Source organism: Staurois parvus, unplaced genomic scaffold (assembly GCF_062004578.1).
Source record: "Staurois parvus isolate SC_StPar_1 unplaced genomic scaffold, SC_StPar_1.0 ptg000082l, whole genome shotgun sequence".
Classification (NCBI taxonomy): domain Eukaryota; kingdom Metazoa; phylum Chordata; class Amphibia; order Anura; family Ranidae; genus Staurois; species Staurois parvus.
This window is the reverse complement of record NW_028317878.1, coordinates 4,326,130-4,345,374: the sequence shown is the minus strand read 5'-3', so window position 1 is coordinate 4,345,374 and position 19,245 is coordinate 4,326,130. Positions and strand designations below refer to the sequence as shown.

Below are 19,245 nucleotides of genomic sequence, written 5' to 3'. Positions count from 1 at the left end.
TCATACTTCAGGAAATGTTTATATGCCCTTTCTCGGGCATATAATGTCATCAGTTGCATTTATTACTATAATTGAATGTTATTTACCAAGGCGCTAAAAAAACTTTTCTGGAATTCAGTAGGAGGGGTCCTCAGTAAATATAATGGGGCCACATGAAGATTTATTCCCCTCATTTAAGTTTTATATGTCTTCTTTATAGATTTAAACAGTCCTTGTATGTGCACAAGCTGCCTAATCAAAAATATTTTTGTAATGACTAAGCTTAAGGCATTATTCACACTGGCACTCCTCTGCTCAGCTTTTCTAAAGGTAGGAGAACTGATCTGGGAAGTATAAGCAACTTTTTTGCTTTCCATTTAACTTAACCTGCCTTCAGATATTCCTGCTTTAAAGCAGGTTTAGCCACATTTAGAGTCTCCAATTTGATTTTCTCTAAATGCAGCAAAACAGACTGCACCTAAATGCTAAGTGCCCAGTGTGAATGGCATCATTGCAATATCATAACACACATTTAGAAATGTGCTCCAAACCCACATAAATGCAGGATTGACAGTGCCAGTATAAATGATACTTAACTGGCTTATTGTTCTGTATAGAAACAGACAGTCACTCACCTACATGTCCTGACAAGAGTTTAAACAAAGAAAACTATATATACGTATATATCTCTTTCTTGTAGTGTTGCTGTCAGAAGCCTAAAGTGACAAACGCAGTCAGGAAACCAAGTCCAACTGGGTCTGTTACCAGCAGATCTTAATAAAACAAGTATTTTTTATTTTAATATTTCATGACAGTTTCTTTTTGATGATAGGGTACAGGTTGTAGTGATCAGTGCTAGCAGTCTCTTTTAAATCATCAGCCCTCCTACTTGGCCCAAGTTTGAAATTCTGTAATTCTTTGCCGTGACAACCTATAAAAAAACAATTGTATTCTTTTTCACTGGAAACATTTTTTTGTGTCCATGGGCGTCTCTGCACAGTTAATGGATGGAAGCCTATGATTTTTACAAGGCTGCCATGCCCTGTAAAACATCTTTTAAAAAGTTCTTATTTTTCATCATATCAGCATTCCTGTCCAGGTGCCATGGTGCTTTTCAGTGGTGGTGCAACACCTCATTATTAAAACATTTACAAATTTTTTTCCTATCATTGGCCGCCCTATCTGGTCCATGGTTGGAGTTTATGTACATTCTTCAGGTTTCACCAGAACCCATGCCAGACTGTAAAAGATTTTCTAAAACAAAAATTCTTCTTTATCATCAGTCTTTCTGCCCAGTCCAAGGTTTGAAGTCCATGTTGAAGCTTTTGTTGTTTTGTTGTGGCTGCATGTCATTAAAATCTGTTAAAACTATTGAAAAAAAAAACTTTAAATTGCTTAAAAAAAAATCATAATCCTATTTTAATGGATTCCTAGTGTTTCAAAGGTCCTCAGAGATTTCCTACCCCATTGTTATTTGTCTGTCTGGGGGAGATTTACTAAAACTAATGCACTCAGAATATGGTGCACCTGTGGATGGTAGCCAATCAGTAGTTTCTAACTTCAGCTTGTTCAATTAAGCTTTGGCAGTAAAACCTGGAAGCTGATTGGTTCCTATGCAGAGCTGCACCAGATTTTGCACACTTCAGCTTCAGTAAATAAACCCCTTTGTGCTACTCCAAAGTCACTTTCTGTTTTCACAAGAAGCAGGCACCTTGTACTGACCGATACACCATGCCATATCCGTGCTGGTCTAGTACACTACCTGTTGCTGGCAATGACAAAATACATTATTTTACATAAAAAATATAAAACAAATATCTACTTGTATCACCAGCTTTAGCCTCCCTGCCTGCTTCAAGATGCTGATAGCACTGAGGCTGTGGTTCTGTGACACTATTAAAGTGAGTCTAAAGGTTTTTTTCTAAAAAACAAACATGTCATACTTTCCTGCCCTGGGTAATCATTTTGCACAGAGCAGCCCCAATCCTCCTCTTCTGGGGTCCACAGCCGGTGCTCCTGGCCCCTTCACATAAGACACGCAGAGTGCTTCTCAGCCCCACCCTCCACTCCCTCCTTGCTGGCTGTGATTGATAGCAGCAGGAGCCAAAGGCTGTCTCTAAGCCAATGAGAAGTGAGAGAACCGAGAGAGCCTTTGTTCTCATGCACATCACTGAATTGAAATCGCGCTCAGGTGAGTATAAGGGAAATGGGGGGAAGCTGCACTTAGAATGCATGGAGGTGAAAAACATTCTGCCTTTACCACCACTTTCAGAGTAATTAACAGTGATGAAATGCTGCTATTGGCATATTTTCTTTTGAAAAACAAATTACCTTAAAAAGTCCATAGTCGATAAAAGTCACAAATCATAGTTGATACTCGGGCCACAAACCAGATCACGATAGAGAACTCAATGCAGACCAGTTTGCCAATATATCAACAGTGCACTTTCATTAATCTAACTTACCAAACATTGCCACAGGGGAACTCTTGAATTTATAAATGAAGGTAGATTGAGTCTCTTTCCTTCTTACAAATATGTATCCAATAAAATAATACATTTTCACTATGGTTAGCATCTATATGATTGTTATTTTGATGTACCTGGCTCACATACACAATTTCAGAGATTGTATGAGGTTTTTTTTTTTAAAAAAAAAATGGTTCTTTATCAGTATGGTACTGAAAAACAAAAAAGCCCACAAAGCTTTTGCATTCTTTCTTTGATAGAGTCATCATACTTTATCATTGGCTACTCATTTCCGATTATTATTAACAAATTTGAAAGCACTTATGTGGTGTCCCAGTAAGATATGCTAGTCATGACCACCTATGAAAGAAATGATAGTTTATAGAAACAAAAGATTAAATATAGACTATATATTTTGCAAAACAGGCAAATTAAGAAATTGGTAAAATGTTTTTTTTTAATTTGTTTCAATATAAACATGCAGATTTGTAAAATTGTTCCAGGACTCTAATCTGCCCCTCCTGTTTTCCTCAACTGACTCCCTTTTCGATCTGAGGTTTCCCCCAAACTATTGCTTTTATCTGCAAAATGACCAAAGAATAACAAAAATGTGATATTTCAATTGCTTAGACTACTACCATACCCAACCCCATCTACCTGTCATGATAATTGTCAGTTTTGTAATTTAACTGAAAACAAAGTCATCTCACTTGATTCAACCTCCCCATTTGCCACAATCCCCTTAGGCCTACTTTGTGCCCATTCCTTTTTTCTGACCTTTTAGCTGAGTGAACTGTGTAGTCTCTCACAGTCTGTAGGTATTTTCCACTCATCCTCCTAACATACACTCATACTTTCTATAATAAGAAACCAAGGAAAGACTGGGATGGGAAGCATGGAAACATTACCCCCCCCCCCCCCCTCAGTACTAATAAGAGGAGATGCTTCACCATTCAAACATCAATCACCATGGATTTGCATGGACACTATATAGCTACCTGCTCCCCGTTCAGACTTGAGATGCCATGAGCTCTAAGATGCCATGTGACTGAATGTCGGGAGCAACAAAGACATCAGATCTTGAAAAACAAAAATCTCTATACACCATAAGTGGTGGAACTTGGCTGTGTTTGTTCCTCAGGCCAAAGGTTCCTTGTTCTTTCCTGTAAGAAACCAATCTTGACCAAGCTGTTAGTCCATTTCTCTTTCAGCTGCATGCATGTGGAAAATGGTAGTAATCTATAACAGGCTAATTCATTTCTCCATATCTAAACCACTTCTTGACCTTTTAATTAGATTCAACTGAAACTATACTCACTTAAGTGATTAATAACCTCTTCAGAGCAAAATCACATAATACTCTTTTCCCCTATGTCTGCCTTGAGCTCTCCTTACTGTTATTAAAATTGTTGCAATTTTTGGAACCCAAGACACTGTCTTTTCATGGTTTTCAAACCCATCCTTTCAGACTCTCTTTCCCTCTCCTACGAACACTTCTGTTGGAGTATGTGATGGTTCAGTCCTTGGCCTTGGCAGGTGGCACACCATTCAACCTACCCGGTGGTCACCTGTCATCCATTTTTTTTACAATCATTTAAAATTTCTTGTCAGCCATTGATTCATGGGTATGTAATAGGTACTTAAAAGCTCATGAAAAGAAAACTAAAATAATGATCTACACCCCTTTGATACCCATCCTTGTAGGTTATTACTTCATTTTATCTAGCCTATCCACCTATTCAAATCTGCTTGACCATGGTTCTCTCTGAGTAACCAATTCCCACACTTCCCATTTCTCTTACGTACTGTATTGTGGCAAGGGTTATTTGTATTTTCTTTTTTTTTTTGCCCCCCTTTATTATAAAATTGCACATTACTGCATTATATTTATTGGAATAGCAGTACTTTATCACTTAAAAATAAAGTATAAAAAAGATCATTTAATTAGCATTAATGCACCGATTCTAGTCAATAGCCTCTCTAAGCAACCGAATTATACCTCCCTCCCCCCACCCCCACCTAGAAGAACAATGACAGCTTTCCAGGTGTAAATTTGAAACACAAGCTCTGGTGCATTGAGTATGTATGAGCCCATTTATTTACTAGGATCTTGTTAACCATTAGCTCTAAATAGGGCTGTGAATATTATTCCTTTATATCATCTTGTATAATGGGAAATCTTGTATAAATGAGATATTCTATGTACAAAAAACTGACATAAATGAAAATGGAAATATAATGATACCTCAGCAAATTTTTGTTCAAGATTTTTGTATATTTAACCTTTAAAATGAGCAAAGAAGCAAATCTCATCCTCAGCCTCCGTCTTTTCCTACTAGAAGGATGTTTATGAGGAGCATCACAGTACGTCTTTTTTTGTACAGCCGAGGTCTACAGCTGCTGCAAAGCCTCTTGGGAAGCACCAATCATAGTGCTGCTGCAAGATAATAGGGCGGCAGCAGAGGTTTCCTATAGCCATGTCATTCAGCGAGGACTACTGCTGCTTTGATTTACTGATAGCTCGATATTTGGGTCAGTAGGAAGCAGACACATTTTGTCAGATGGCTCCTGGGCACACTATGCCTGTGCACTGGGTTCTCTGGTCACATCCAGTCTAGTAGGAATCAGCACAGGGACATGAACATACTTTATATGTTAGCTTCCACTGAACTGGCTGATCAGATTACAAAATAATTATTGTGATTATTCCTTATGATGATGTTGGTCAATTCATTGCTTTAGCATGTCATTCATTTGCAGAAGTTGTTTCAGAAAAACCAATTGACCCCATCCAGGCAGGTTATCATGATAGATAAATATTTATTGTAAAAGGAGAAATCTATGTTGTGACCAAGCTGAAACATTCGAACATAAAGGATGGTTTGTAAAAAAATATCTAGCAGTACATCATTATTAAATCAACCACAAAAAAACTGCTAACACTAAATTAAGCAAAAAAGAGCCAATATCGTATGACCATTTTCTTAGTAGTGTTTTGTACCTTATTGAGTTAAAGCTCTGCTTTATAACTAATTGTAAATATATTAACCAGGATATATTTCTAGAATCTCTTCAAATATTCCACAGTTTAATTTTGTTTTATATATATATATATATATATATATATATATATATATATATATATATATATAATTATATATTAATTATATATTACATATATAATGTATGTGCTTGTGTATATATATTTATATATATATATTTATTTATATTTATATGTATATATATATATATATATATAGTAGATAGATAAATATAAATAGATAGTATATATTTATTCTTATTTTAAAGTTACATATTTTACTGTTAATGTTATTTCTACACATACACACACACTGTGTTTTTTTATATACTTTTTTAAAATTTTATTTATATTTTTTAAATTAGTCAGATGAATATTAAACATTTTTCAGCAAACAAACATGCATTTTTGAGCAAACATTCACACTTGATTTTCTGTTCCGTATACACTAGATCTTCAAAAGCTAGTTTAGAGCAAATCTATATTTTTGAAATAACATTGAACTAGCAGTCTTGTAAACATTTTCAAGCAACTTATTCCAGTACATGCATACCACCATTGCTGAGTAATCATCAGTTCAAAATTAACTTGTTGGTTTATCTTCTAGATTGTAAGCTCGAAAGAGCAGGGCACTCGATCCCCTCATGTTTTGCATTGTATTGGTATTGTTCTGTCACATGTTCTGTCCCCCTTTGTAATGTACAGCGCTGAGTGAACTATTGGCGCTTTATAAATACTGTATAATAATAATAATAATAATGTGTTAATCTCCATCTCTATATACAAGGGTTGTATAAAGCTGGATGCTCTTGACATACCTCTTTGCTGAAAATGCACCTACGATGAAGTTAGAATTACAATATAAAATGAATCCAGACAATGATAGATTAAGGGACAAAAACATGTTACTTGATCTAATCATGGATCTGCTGCACATTGAGGTTTTTCTAACTTGGCTTTAATTTCCTTTAAAATCTGGAGTTAAAAGTTGGTGCTAGCAAAAATTGCTTCCAATCTTTAAATATAAACATTTGCTGAAAAAAACTAAGGAAAACAGATTGACAGCTTAGTGTTAGCACAAACTTTTTCCTTTTGAGATTCACACAGTATGGTAATGTTTTATATTGCTGCAGAGCCTTTGAAAGCCCAAATATGAAATCGGAAACTTGATGTTGCAACTTCTTTGAATCCATTCTGAATGACAGCAGCACTGTACTTCTTCATTGTGCTTGGAGGCCAGATGGCAATGGAATCATTTACATCACCTTGTTGTGCTTAATTACTACAATCAACACACTATTTTCCAAATTAATCATAACAAAGTAATTTCATTAGTAACACAGCAGGCTGTTGAATTATTAGCATCATAACAGGTTCGCAAACAATTAAACTTTATTTGAACCTTAGAAATTTGCAGGGTGGAACACTTAGGCAGCCAAGCACAGCGCACAGTATACAACATCACCAAAGTCTGACAGTTGAATATACCGCATAACTGCATTTGCTGTATATAACAAAGAGGCTTTTCTTTTTAAATTTTGGCTGCATTTTACACAAACATAATAACACCAAATTAAAACTGATTTCAAAAAAGAAAATCAATAGTTATTTTTTATTTAGTTGTTTCAGGGGATTTTTGTGGTGATAGAAGTAGCTGTATTCTGAAACTGGTCCTGCTTGGTCAGATTTAGGGTTAAATGAGAAAAAATTGAAGTCATCAAAAGGTGGTGGGGAGGGGGGGTTGGAAATTAAAAAGTGAACCAAAGGTCAAGATGGTGGGATTATTATGAGTTGGGGAAGGACTCCCTCTCCTGGGCATCAGATGTAAAGGCGAAGCATAGATTTTTTTTTTTTTCTTTTTTTGGTTGGGAAGTAAATTTGCTTATGGGCACCTATAAAAATAAATTATGGAGGGGGATGGGTGTAAAAAAAAAAGCTCACATTTCTATCAAACATCTGCCATCTGCTGGTTACTGCATGCATAAGCCTAAAATCGCAATCTAATATATCTAAATTTAGCCATTTATTTGAATGTTCTAACATATAGCAGTATATAGCCAAACTCTAATTTGCATAAGTATTTAAAGATGTAACTTAATAGAAATTATACCTTTAAGTAAAATAAATAAACCCAAACTTTACCATAAGAAAGATTTTGTTATATTATGAGACATATTTATCAAACAGTTCAAAAGCAAAAAAAAGTGAAAATTATTTTCTTCTTCATATTCTTGAACTGATAAAATAAATCAAACAAGTAGTCTTTTTAGGAGACCCACATAAGCTGCCATAATGCTGTTAGTAATTATATAATAAAAAAAGCACACCGTTCATTAGGTTCAGGCTATTACAACCATTAACCAGTTAAAACTCAGAAGACTTTATTTAATAAAGTGTATAGAATTTCTACTTTGCAAACTAACTGTCCACCTAGTGAAAAAGATGAAGCTGCTTTCATCCTAATAATCCAATCATGTGTAGATAAAAATCTTCATTTTTTTTTTTAATTTCCCGTGTGCTTGATTGAGTGTTCCCAGTAAACATAGTTTCACTGTATTCACTAAGCTGAGTGAATTTTCCCTACACCTTTAGTAAATCAGCCCCAACTAGTGGGATTTCCTTATAAATGTGCATTTCAATAAAAAGAGTCAGACATAAGGGGGTTTATGTACTAAAGCAGGAGAGTGCAAAATTAGGCTCACTTCTGCATACAAACCAATCAGCTTCCAGGTTTTATTGCCGAAGATTAATTGGACAAGCTGAGGTTAGAAGCTGTTTGATTTCTATGCAGAAGTGAGCTTGATTTTTACTCTCCAGCTTTAGTAAACTCCATGGAGTTTTCGAAACTTTCAATCAAACAACCGTAGTAGGTGCTTACTGTATCTTTGATACATTTGCATTATCTAGGAATGTTAAAAGTGACAATAATAAAAGGTAATTTACATATGTTAAAAATTTTATGACAATTCTAATTATTAGTGTTAAGAATGTTATTATTTGGTCAATAAATAAGGGGAAACAAATCAACAGAAATTTTGCTTTTCTTTATTTTTCACTAAATAACATGTAGCATTAATAAAGGAGATGCACATTGTGAACCATAATAAAACAAGCCAGATTAAAGACATATTATTATAGAACAATGTGGTATAAAAAACTGTGTACATTTTTAAATTTCATTTAACAAATAACAACACTTCTATTCCACACAAAAAAAAAATATTTCAAGCTCCAGATGATACCCTTTCCATTGGTCCTAATAAAAGACGGTTCCTGGCAAGAAAAAAAAAGTGATAAAGCGGACATGAGCAGAGAAAAGCTGATGCAATTGGTTTATCATAAAGATCGCGGTATCCAAGACAGAAATTAATTGTAATGTTTGATTGAAGGCAATATACAGTAGCAAGCTGAAGAAGAGATAAGCTCACTGCTCTGACATTGCAATGTGGGATTCTATTGCATGCAGACAACTAATGGAGCAGTATTAATTAAGGCTTAAAAGCTATTTTTTGCAACAGTCTTTAAGTTAATATAACAGCAGCAGAGGTTTTAGGAAGGAAATGCTTATAAAACAGAGAGCAGGAGAACACATGAGCCATTATGGTAGATTGGATTAAAATGTACTTACCCAGGCCTCTCAAATATCATACATCTCCATTATGTACGCTTTAGGCACCAGGCCAATGGTTCCCTTCATTTCTCCTACCCACCAGCCATATCTATTGTACTCCTAATTCAAAACAATAAGCTGGATTAACCTTTTGCCTAGCACAAATGTAATATCATTTAATGCAAAGCTACTTTTAAATGTTTGTGCTCCATGTTTGGCCTGCTAATCATAGCCATACCAAACATGCTCAGAATCACCTTTCTTCTCTGCTATTGTTAGATACATTCCAGCAGTGACTACCCGTGAGCAAACAGATGATGGTACAGAACTCAGAACATCTGTATATTTAGTATTTGATGGTGCACATTGCATATTGATATATATTGACACACGTTTCTTGAACATTCTTATCCCTTAACTTTTTTATATATACTATACTGCTATTAGTTTAGAAAATTATGGCAGTATATTATAGTATGGCAAAATTATTACAGAAGGAGATACAGAAAATTATGGGAAGGCAAAATGATATGGTACAATACCTAATAAAAAGAAACTTATAAGTGTACCAAAGAACTTACAATCTAAAAAAGCAAGAAGAGGGGAACAAATCTTAAGATAAAAAGCACCATCACTGTAATGTGAAATGTCTTAAAAAAAGAAAGAAAACCAAACATATACCGCTAAAACGTGTAGTATTTCAGTTTTTTAAACAATGTTAAAACATGGGGTATCTGTTGGTCTGAATGTCTGTCTAGTTAACTATCTTCTAGAAGTCACCATTTTGATCTATATGATCTTTAGACAATCATGCAATTCCAGAAACCAGATAAATGTGAATCGGGATGTGTGATTCTCTGCATACTGGGCAAATGTATTAGGGAGAATAGGACATTTTGCAATTTGCTGATCCACCTTATTTGCAGACCATTGTGCTCATATACAAGTACCTACCTATCTATCTATATATGAATTAGTGGTCTAAAATACAGTACTGAGTAAACTTCAAATGTGACTCAAAACAGGAAAAAACATGTTTCACGGGTACGTAAATACATTTATTTTTCTTAGCATTCTCTTGCAAGCAGCCTGTCTGTGTTCCATAAAATTAAGGTATGCAATTGTAACAGAAGGTGCATTGCTTGTAAGTTGCATATAATACATGGGCAGCCTTCATTTTCAGGCAAGGGCCCATAATAGATCAAAGTGTTTACTGATTACCAGTAAAACGGAAATGCAATCTAATTAGAAGATAGTCAGACAGCAGTTTACTTGTGTTAGTGGCTCATCTCTCACATAAACAGACTCTTGGCAAATTGTCTGATTTTTAAAATTCTCCTGGGCCTGATTGGGTATTTTTGATGAGAATATAGGTGAGAGGGAAAACTAATTACTTAGTAAATCGGCCTCAATTTATGTACAAATCCCCCACACCTGAAACTGAGATCGTTAACTTGCATTCCTAAGACTGTATATTTTACCAAGTATTATAGAAAAGGAAACACCACAGTATACGCTTTGCATATTGTTAGTTGCATAGATATTCAACTTTGTTCTTAATAGAATGATTATCCAATAGACCTCCTTCTTTTTATTTCCTAAAATATATACATATTTATTAAAGAGTGTTATTAAAAATCTTTTTCTTTAGTATGTTCACAAAACTATGAACTATATTTATTATTGCCAAACTATGTTTAGATGCCCAGGCCAAGTTTAGCAGTGTCAACTTAACATATCTTAATGACAGATCAGCATACCTAAGTTATTATGTGTATAAATATTTAGTGTATAAATATTTTTAAAGACAAATAAGTTCTTTATTTGTTACACTGTTTCAATAAAAATAAACCCTGTTCTGTTTTGTAATAGGCTGACTCATGGGCTCGTTTATTTTTTTATTTCTATTTCTATTTTTTTAATAGTGCAACTGTAACTGACAGTTAATCCATTAAATGCATGGCACTGCAGATTAACACTGCTGCCTGAAGGTGGCAGTATACATCTACTGGCTGAAGGCTGATCCTCCCTCCCCTTTGGTGAATGAACTCGGATGTGATGTGTATTACATCACTTCCTGGTTCAGAACTGTCATTCCCCAGCTGTTGTAGCCAGGGATGAAGCTGTTCAAGCATGACAAAGCATGTAGACCTCCTTGATCACTGGGGTCTACAATTGACATTAGACCCCTGATGCCTCCTTAAGGAGGACCTGTCACCAGCAATATGATATCACATTGTGGACTATAGTGACCCCCCCCCCCCCCCCCCAATTGCTAGCAATAAACTTAAGTAAAAAAGTTAAAACTAACAAATAAAACAAGGCTAAAACATTTTTAAAGTCCCCTCCAATAACACATGTGCCAGGTTCAGCTATGTGCGAAAGCAACAATACGCGTTACATATCACCACACATGCTGAAGTAAGAGTACAAATTCTAGGGCCACCATTCATGGTTAAAGTGGTTGTAAAGGCTGAAGGTTTTTTGCCTTCATGCATTCTATGCATGAAGGTAAAAAAACCTTTTGTGTGCAGCAGCTCCCCCAGCCCCCTCAATACTTACCTAAGCCCCATTGCGATCCAGCAATGTGAATGACAGCCTTGGCTGTCCCGGGTCTCTGTCTCCTCATTGGCTGAGACAGCAAGCAGGAGCCATTGGCTCCTACTGCTCTCAATCACAGCCACCCAGCCAATGAGGAAAGAAAGGGACGGGGTGGGGCCAAGCCGCAGCTCTGTGTGTGAATGAACACACGGAGCAGCGGGTGCTCCCATAGCAAGCTGTTTGCTGTGGGGGCACCCGCCAGACAGAAGGGAGGGGTCAGGAGAGCTTGCATTGGATCCAAGAAGAGAAGGATCCAGGCTGCTCTGTGCAAAAGTATAGACATGTTTGTTATTTTAAAAAAAAATTAACCTTTAGCATGGCTTTAACTCTAAACTGATTCCCTGAAAAGGATTCTAAACCATCACCTATGAGTAATCTGGGGTACCAAAGCTTGTCACGGTTTCACTAGAGCATGCAACAAAAACTTTAAAAAATTGTGCCACTCTTTCCCTTTAAAATACTGAAATACCCAAACCCATATGTGTCATCAAATACCACGTGGCTGTGTGTATCCTCAGTTCAATATCACCTGGAGCTTTTGACCTCATATGTATAATGTTTAGTCAAATAGCACTTGTGTCCCTTTATATGGACTCTGTAAGGATGTCTCCTGGATTATAATTCACTTTTGCGGGCAGATTGCATCTTCTTTGTACCACCTCCTCCTTTTTACTCCATCATTCAGTATGAAGAAACAAATGGGCAGAACTTAGTGCTTTTTCCTTTAAAGTGGTAGTAAACTCGGCTTTCTATTTTTATTACAGGTAAGCCTACTATAAAGCTTACCTGTAGGTAAAATGAATATCTCCTAAACGTGCACCATTTAGTAGATATTCTACAGAGTTGCAGCTGGTGACATCATCGGTGCATGCGCTCTAAAGGAACGGCATACCTGTGCCGTTCCTTCAGAGCTGTGTGCCGTGGCCAAAAATCCTGTGCGTACACGCACAGGAGTGACGTCATCGGTGGCTCAGCCATTGAAGCAGCTGCAGCCTGGGAACACGAAAAGAAGAACAAGTGAAGATGGAAGCCCTGTCAGTGGTGACAGCGCTGGAGGGCTTTGTTTTAGGGTACGTTTCACATAATGTGCTAATATTCAATGCATACTAGCACATTATGAAATTACTTTGCAGGGAGAAACTTTTTTTCCAAACAAGTTTACTACTGCTTTAAAACAGCTTTATTCCCAAACATAAAAGCCTAACAATGAGCCACTCACATTTCATTGGCGCTCAATCGCACCAGATACAGCCAGCATGTAAAACAGCAGTATGTTCCGTGCAATACGATCAGTGTTCACGTATTACCAGTCCGCTACGAGTGTTGTGACGTCATCAAGCCCCTTCCCTATGCATTGTGACACAGAGTCACTTGGCTTCCTCAGGGGGATGGTAATACAAGAACGCCAATAGTATTGCACAGAACGTATTGCTGTTTTACATGCTGGCTGTATCTGGTGCGACTGAGCACCAATGAAATGTGAGTGGCTCATTGTTAGGCTTTTATGTTTGGGGAAAGAACGGCACAATTTTTTTACGTTTTTGTTACTTAGCACATTATTATGAGTATGTGTCAAGTGTGAGCAGCTTTTGCCGAGTAGTAGAAGAATATATTGGTTAGAGATTGTGTAAGGAGTGGAGGCAATTAAGTTTGGTGAGTGCACACCTGAGAGGTGAGCACTACACAGATTTATATTTTGTTTTTTCTGCGCGGTGATTATTCACGCGGTGATTATTGGGGGATTAAAGTGATTTATTCTGATGAATTTTGCATATTAATTTCTTCTTCACATGGTGATCACAAGAATGGACTGAATTATTATTGATGCATGTGCCGCATTTAATATTTATTTATTTTATTTTTTAAATATTATTAGAGATTGTGTAAGAGCTTATTTTGAGCTGCTTGCAAGGTTTCACTTATTTATTTCACTGGAGCATGCAATGCAACCTCATCTTTTAGAATTAAACAGGAAAGTGTGTAATATGTTGTGTTTGTGTGCACTAAATGTAACTTTAGTGTATTTTGTTCTGAAATATGTGTTTGATAACCAGCAGCGTTAATATCATGTGACTACCATCATTTTATTCTCCAGGATTTCTATAATGTTTAGAGGTTTTAACAAATCTTTAGGCCTAAAATGTGTTTTTTAACACGTGCCAAAAATAAAAAAAAAAATGCAAAAATGGCTCTGACAGTGAAAGAGTTAAAGCTTATTTCCAGGTATGTTTTTTTTTCTTTTTTTTTTTTTGGTATAGTTTTATTGGTCCAGCTTTGACCAATGTAAATATACATTTCAAAGTATAGTATTCCAAATATTTTGGACCCCTTGCCAAGCAGCTGCCAAGCTACATAATAACTACAGGGGGTTGATCCCTTTGTACAGGTGCCATTCAAAGAGTGCCTTTGTATTTTGCCATTAGCAAGTGATATGGGAGGACACTTAAACAGGACAGGATGCTAAGATTTCAGTTCTTGTTGGCAGTGGTGATGTTTTGTCTCCTGTGGCACATAATATATACAAATGTTTTTTTTCATGTCTATGACTCTGTATTCCTGATGAAGCTTTTTAGAGAAACGTGTTCAGCTCTAGCTGGTCCATATGCAAGAGTATACAGTGTGAATAAGTTGAGTTGTGAAATAAATCACAAATAATATATGGCAAATTGAGAATTTAGAGGGACCAGAGGCTTCTATTACGTGCTATGGGATATTCCTTTTGAACTTTCTAACTTTGTACCAATTTTATTGTCAAATTTTAGCAGTACTTGTAATAAATATATAAAACATTAAATACATTGGGGTTGATTTACTAAAACTGGAGCATGCTAAATCTGTGCATGGTAGCCAATGAGCTTAGTAAATAAGGGAAAGCTATGTACACTGAGCATGTGCTTTGTAAATAAATGAGGAGTTCAGTATCAATTCTGAATGCACATACATATTGAAATATGCATAGTTTGAACTGTGTTTTTGCACAGAGCAGCTCCAATCCAACTCTTCTGGGGTCCCCCCGTTGGTGCTCCTGGCTCCTCCCCCCTGCTAAGTTACCCCCTAGCAAGCCACTTGCTATGGGGAACTCATGCGGGCAAGAACAGTTTGGCTTAGCCTCGCCCCCCATTCTCTCATCACTGAATTTGATTGACAGCAACAGGAGCCAGTGGGGGAGGAAGCTGCATATATATAGATATTGGCCATTGAGCTTAGTAAATAAGGTAAAGCTTTGTTCACCTCAATCTTTCAATCACATGCTCCATCTTGTTTACTAAATTCAGTAATAATTCGCTTTGTAAAGGGAACTGTCTCTACTTCTTTAGTAAATGGGCAGCACAGTGGCTAAATGGTTAGCACTTGGCAGTACTAGGGTCATTGGTTCGAATCCCAGCCATGGCACCACCTGCCTAGAGTTTGCATGTTCTCCCTGTGCCTGCGTGGGTTTCCTCTGGATACTCCAGTTTCCTCCCACACACCAAAGACATGCTGGTAGGTTAATTGGCTCCTGTCTAAATTGGCCCTAGTATGTGTATGTATGAATGTGAGTTAGGGACCTTAGGGTTAGGCACTTTATTTGCTACCTCTTTGTGCAGAAACCCTGATATAGGAGTTCCAGTGAGCCCAACTAGTCAGTGCCTGAATTGCAGGTTCATTGTTCAAAAAAATCTGAAAATTCTTTAATAAAGAAATAGTCTAAAAACAATGAAGATACAGCACAATTCAGAGGTAGATAGCACATAACAAAATAGTTGCTATGTGCTGCAAAAAAGGCCTCCTAAACCATCACAGTATTGAATCAGCACCTCTGTGATCTAGTTTTAACAAAAAAGGCACAATGTGAGCTTCACAAAACTCAAATTCATGGCAGGAATGCCATTTGAAAACTGTCTGTATCGATGGCAGAAGCACATTGATGCATAAACTGTTGTAAGAAGCACAGCACCCAGACCCCTGGGCAATGGAAAATGTAATATGGTCCATTGAGTTATTGTTCACTGTATTTCAACATCCAGATGGGTTTATGTTCAGAAAAAGCCAAAGGATGCCTTCAATTCACAAGGGCAAGGCCTACACAGGTCCTTTACACTGCGATATTGTTAGGTGTTTCCTTTTTATTTGCTCCCACTAGAACCTCTAACAATGCTGTTTTACCTGTGTATAGAAGCATTAAAATAAATATATATCTCTATATGTTTTTTAAGTTTAAATCTGAACTCTAGGAAAACAGCTAAATACACAGATGAAATACATACAGAGAGGTGTTTTACCTGCCAAAGTATTTGTATTTCTTTTTATCCTTTCATCCAGTCCTGAGATTTACACAACACACTGTCCCAAAGCACAGCCCTGACTAGCAGGGCAAGGGACCTGATATTTTTCTGCTGCAGTTAACCTTTCACTTACAGGTCACCTCCCCACCGCTACCCAGTAACAGGACAATGAAAGGGTAGGCAACACACTGATAAGTTCATCTCTCTGTCACTCTACTTTTTTTATCCATCAGCATGCTTCTTATACTGCAGCATACCTGATTGGCTTCTTGTGCTGCCGTTTCCCCCCTAGTCTGCACATCAGAGAGCAGGAAGCTGATACCAAATCCAATTTCAATAATTATACTGCTTGCATTTAAAGAATAAATTCAAGAAAAGAAAAGGAGAGAGGAAGGAAGGAAGGAAGGAAGGAAGGAAGGAAGGAAGGAAGGGAGGAAGGGAGGAAGAAAGAAAGAAAGAAAGAAAGAGAGAGAGAGAGAGGGAGGGAGAGAGGGAGGGAGGGATGGAGGAAGGAAGGAAGGGAGGGAGGGAGGGAGGGAGGAAGGGAGAGAGAGAGAGAGAGGGAGGGAGGGAGGGAGGGAGGAAGGAAGGAAGGAAGGAAGGAAGGAAGGAAGGAAGGAAGGAAGGAAGGAAGGAAGGAAGGAAGGAGAAAAAGTAGTAGAAAGATAGGCCGTTGTAGATAGGCCGTAAACACATTGTGCAATAAAGCATGCAGAAGCATGAGCATTGTGTGTGCAAAGTGATATAATGTGCAATCGCTCACGATGTACACCTTTATTTCCCATTGCAGAATACACAGAACCATTCACATTAATCCTTACCCCTTACAATCTAAGGTTCCTATACACTCTATGGTCAGGAGCAAGTTAACTTTGGTTAAAGGAAGGAAGAAAACATAGGAATGATATTCTTGCTGGAAAATGAGCCATGAACTCCAGTACTACAAGGCTGCATTGTGAACAAATAAGCCACTGTAACAATATTCTTATATATCATTAAATAAAATTCCTAATTGTTCTGCATAAAGAAAAAAGAGAGTAAAGATACTAAGGGCAGGTGTGCTAGAATCTGAAAAATGTAATAACTCCTCTTAGACTTGAGGTTGATGATTTACAATGCAGAGGCACATCGCCTGAAGCTGACTAGCACACATTTTCTTGATCTTAGAAAAAGAAGCAGTGAGTGCTTAAGAATGCCTGCCTATAAATTGTAAGCAGCAGACATGTGATCCTACATTTATGGCATGTACTAGAACATCTGGCCAGTGTGTGCTGCTCAAATTACTACACCATATTAAAACAACTTCCACTGCATATTGTGCTACTAAAAAACTAGGGAATATCTGTACATGACAGTATAGTCTGGTTCTGAATGTAAGTGAAAATGACATCATACATTTTCTGCAATTCATGTTAACATTTAATAATCACCGTGATGTCAATGTGAATTTTAAAAAATGAAAATAGGTAGTAGCTGTGACCTTTCTGTCATGCGGTGGTATAACCACTAGGGGGCAGGAGACATCCTATTTAGTATTTACTGATGAACCATTTTCTGCTATTTCAAGCCATGAGTACAAGTTAAAGAACTAGTATTAATTTGCAGCTCCAATTTTTACCAAGATACTTCAGACTTATCACTGTTTCCGTGTTGTTTTTCTTTTCCATACCGCATGTAATTTATGTATAAAACTACTTTTGGTAGCAAGAAAAAAATATTGGAAGAAAAATAATTGATTCCCAATGTAACATGAATTACTGTCAAAAAAAGAAGGGGACTTTGCAGAAAAATACACTCTTGCCAGCTTAGGAAAACTGTGCAGGGCTGGAACAGTACGTTTGAAGAAGAGCTTAAAAAATTTAAACATAAATCTATACTCATAAAAAGGCCCCTTTCAGAAGGGGCGGATACGCCAGGGGATCCGTTTGCTCAACAGGGGATCTCTCCGCTGATCCCCGCTAAGCAAGCAGATGACAGGTCTGTGTCTGCTCCGCTGCTGCAGAGCGGACACAGCTTGCTTTTTCCTATGGGGCGGCCGCCTGTTATCCTATCCGATCTGCCAGATGGATGGGCAACGGATCCCCATCCGTCTGTTTTTGACGTACATGATCGGATCGGATGCAGTGTTTCTCAACCTTTTTTCAGTCAAGGCACCCTTTAAAATTATGGACAGTCCCAAGGCACCCTTTAAAATTATGGACAGTCTTGAGGCACCCTTGGACTGTCCATAATTTTAAAAGGGCACCCCATTCTAAAATGTGATAAACTATTCTAATAGTTTTATATAACGCAGCAACATCCACACATGTAGGACACCCAACATTAGAAGTGATTTATTCTTCCAAAGCAAATACACTTTTGCACCCTGTTACTGACTAGTATTCCAATGTTTCTCTCCTCCCTCAGTTTTTCTCCATCACTGTGCTAATGTGACCCCAGCACTGAATGAAAGGGGCAGGAGATGGTCAAACTAGGATGCTGTGCAAGCAACCAACATACTCCTTATCTACTGATGATGTCATTGGTTGTCAGGATGCCGGCGGCTAGAAGGTTCTAATGGTACACAATAAAAACCTGTGCTTTGTGTTACTAGAAGGCAGGCTTGTTCCACCCACTGGCTTGTATACAAGTTTTGGGAAATTGTTAGACATTTTGCCAAGGCACCCCTGAAGAAACTTCAAGGCACCCCAGGGTGTCTGGGCACCCTGGTTGAGAAAGGCTGGTCTAGAGCTGCAACAAGCTTTGTCCTTGTCTGCAATCCAAGCAGTTGCTTCATAAGGGGACTCGGTGGAGCCTTGAGCAGCACCTGTCAATTTAGTTTGGGTCACAGTAAGTACTACTTCCAATAGTCTGTAACTTGCAACTAACAACATAACCCATAATTTACAAAAACTGCAATATTTTTCTGTGCAAATGTTTATAGAGGAGTTTTTTTGAGTGTGGTTTCTGTCTGTCTGAGTGTTTCTGAATCAGGTAAGAAAAAAAATCTTAGCTTCAACTATACTGTGCAGACACATTGCTGCTATGTGTTACCTATGCAGCCAACCAGCAAATTGTGAAGTAGCAGTCCAGATGACTATGGGGGGGGGGGGGGCGACATTACTCCCTGTACACTGATAGCTAAGGTTGTGAGTGCTCAGTGTTATTCAACCCAAAAGTGGGATGGCTGCTTTGGACTTTACGTGTTGACAACACTGGGGAGAAGGTGAGTATTGCAGAGAAAAATGGGGCCCTGGGTTTGAATCCCAGCCTGGACACTATCTTGAATGTTCCCCCTGTACA

General features: G+C 37.4%; 1 protein-coding gene across 2 annotated transcripts in view; it reads right to left on the bottom strand.

Annotated features, from left to right (window-relative positions):
• Positions 1-19,245, bottom strand: part of SKAP2 (src kinase associated phosphoprotein 2) — a 344,778-nt gene that overhangs the window by 5,435 nt on the left and 320,098 nt on the right. Inside the window, exons 12-13 of one of the 2 annotated variants that reach the window (XM_089669913.1) lie at positions 9,116-9,217; positions 8,511-8,760 (exon numbers count right to left, since the gene is read on the bottom strand). In XM_089669913.1, coding sequence (XP_089526039.1) covers positions 9,125-9,217 — 93 coding nt within the window. In that variant the 3' untranslated portion in view covers positions 8,511-8,760; positions 9,116-9,124. Of the gene's footprint in view, positions 1-8,510; positions 8,761-9,115; positions 9,218-19,245 lie in introns of those variants that run through there. The other variant, XM_089669914.1, reaches the window with a different exon arrangement.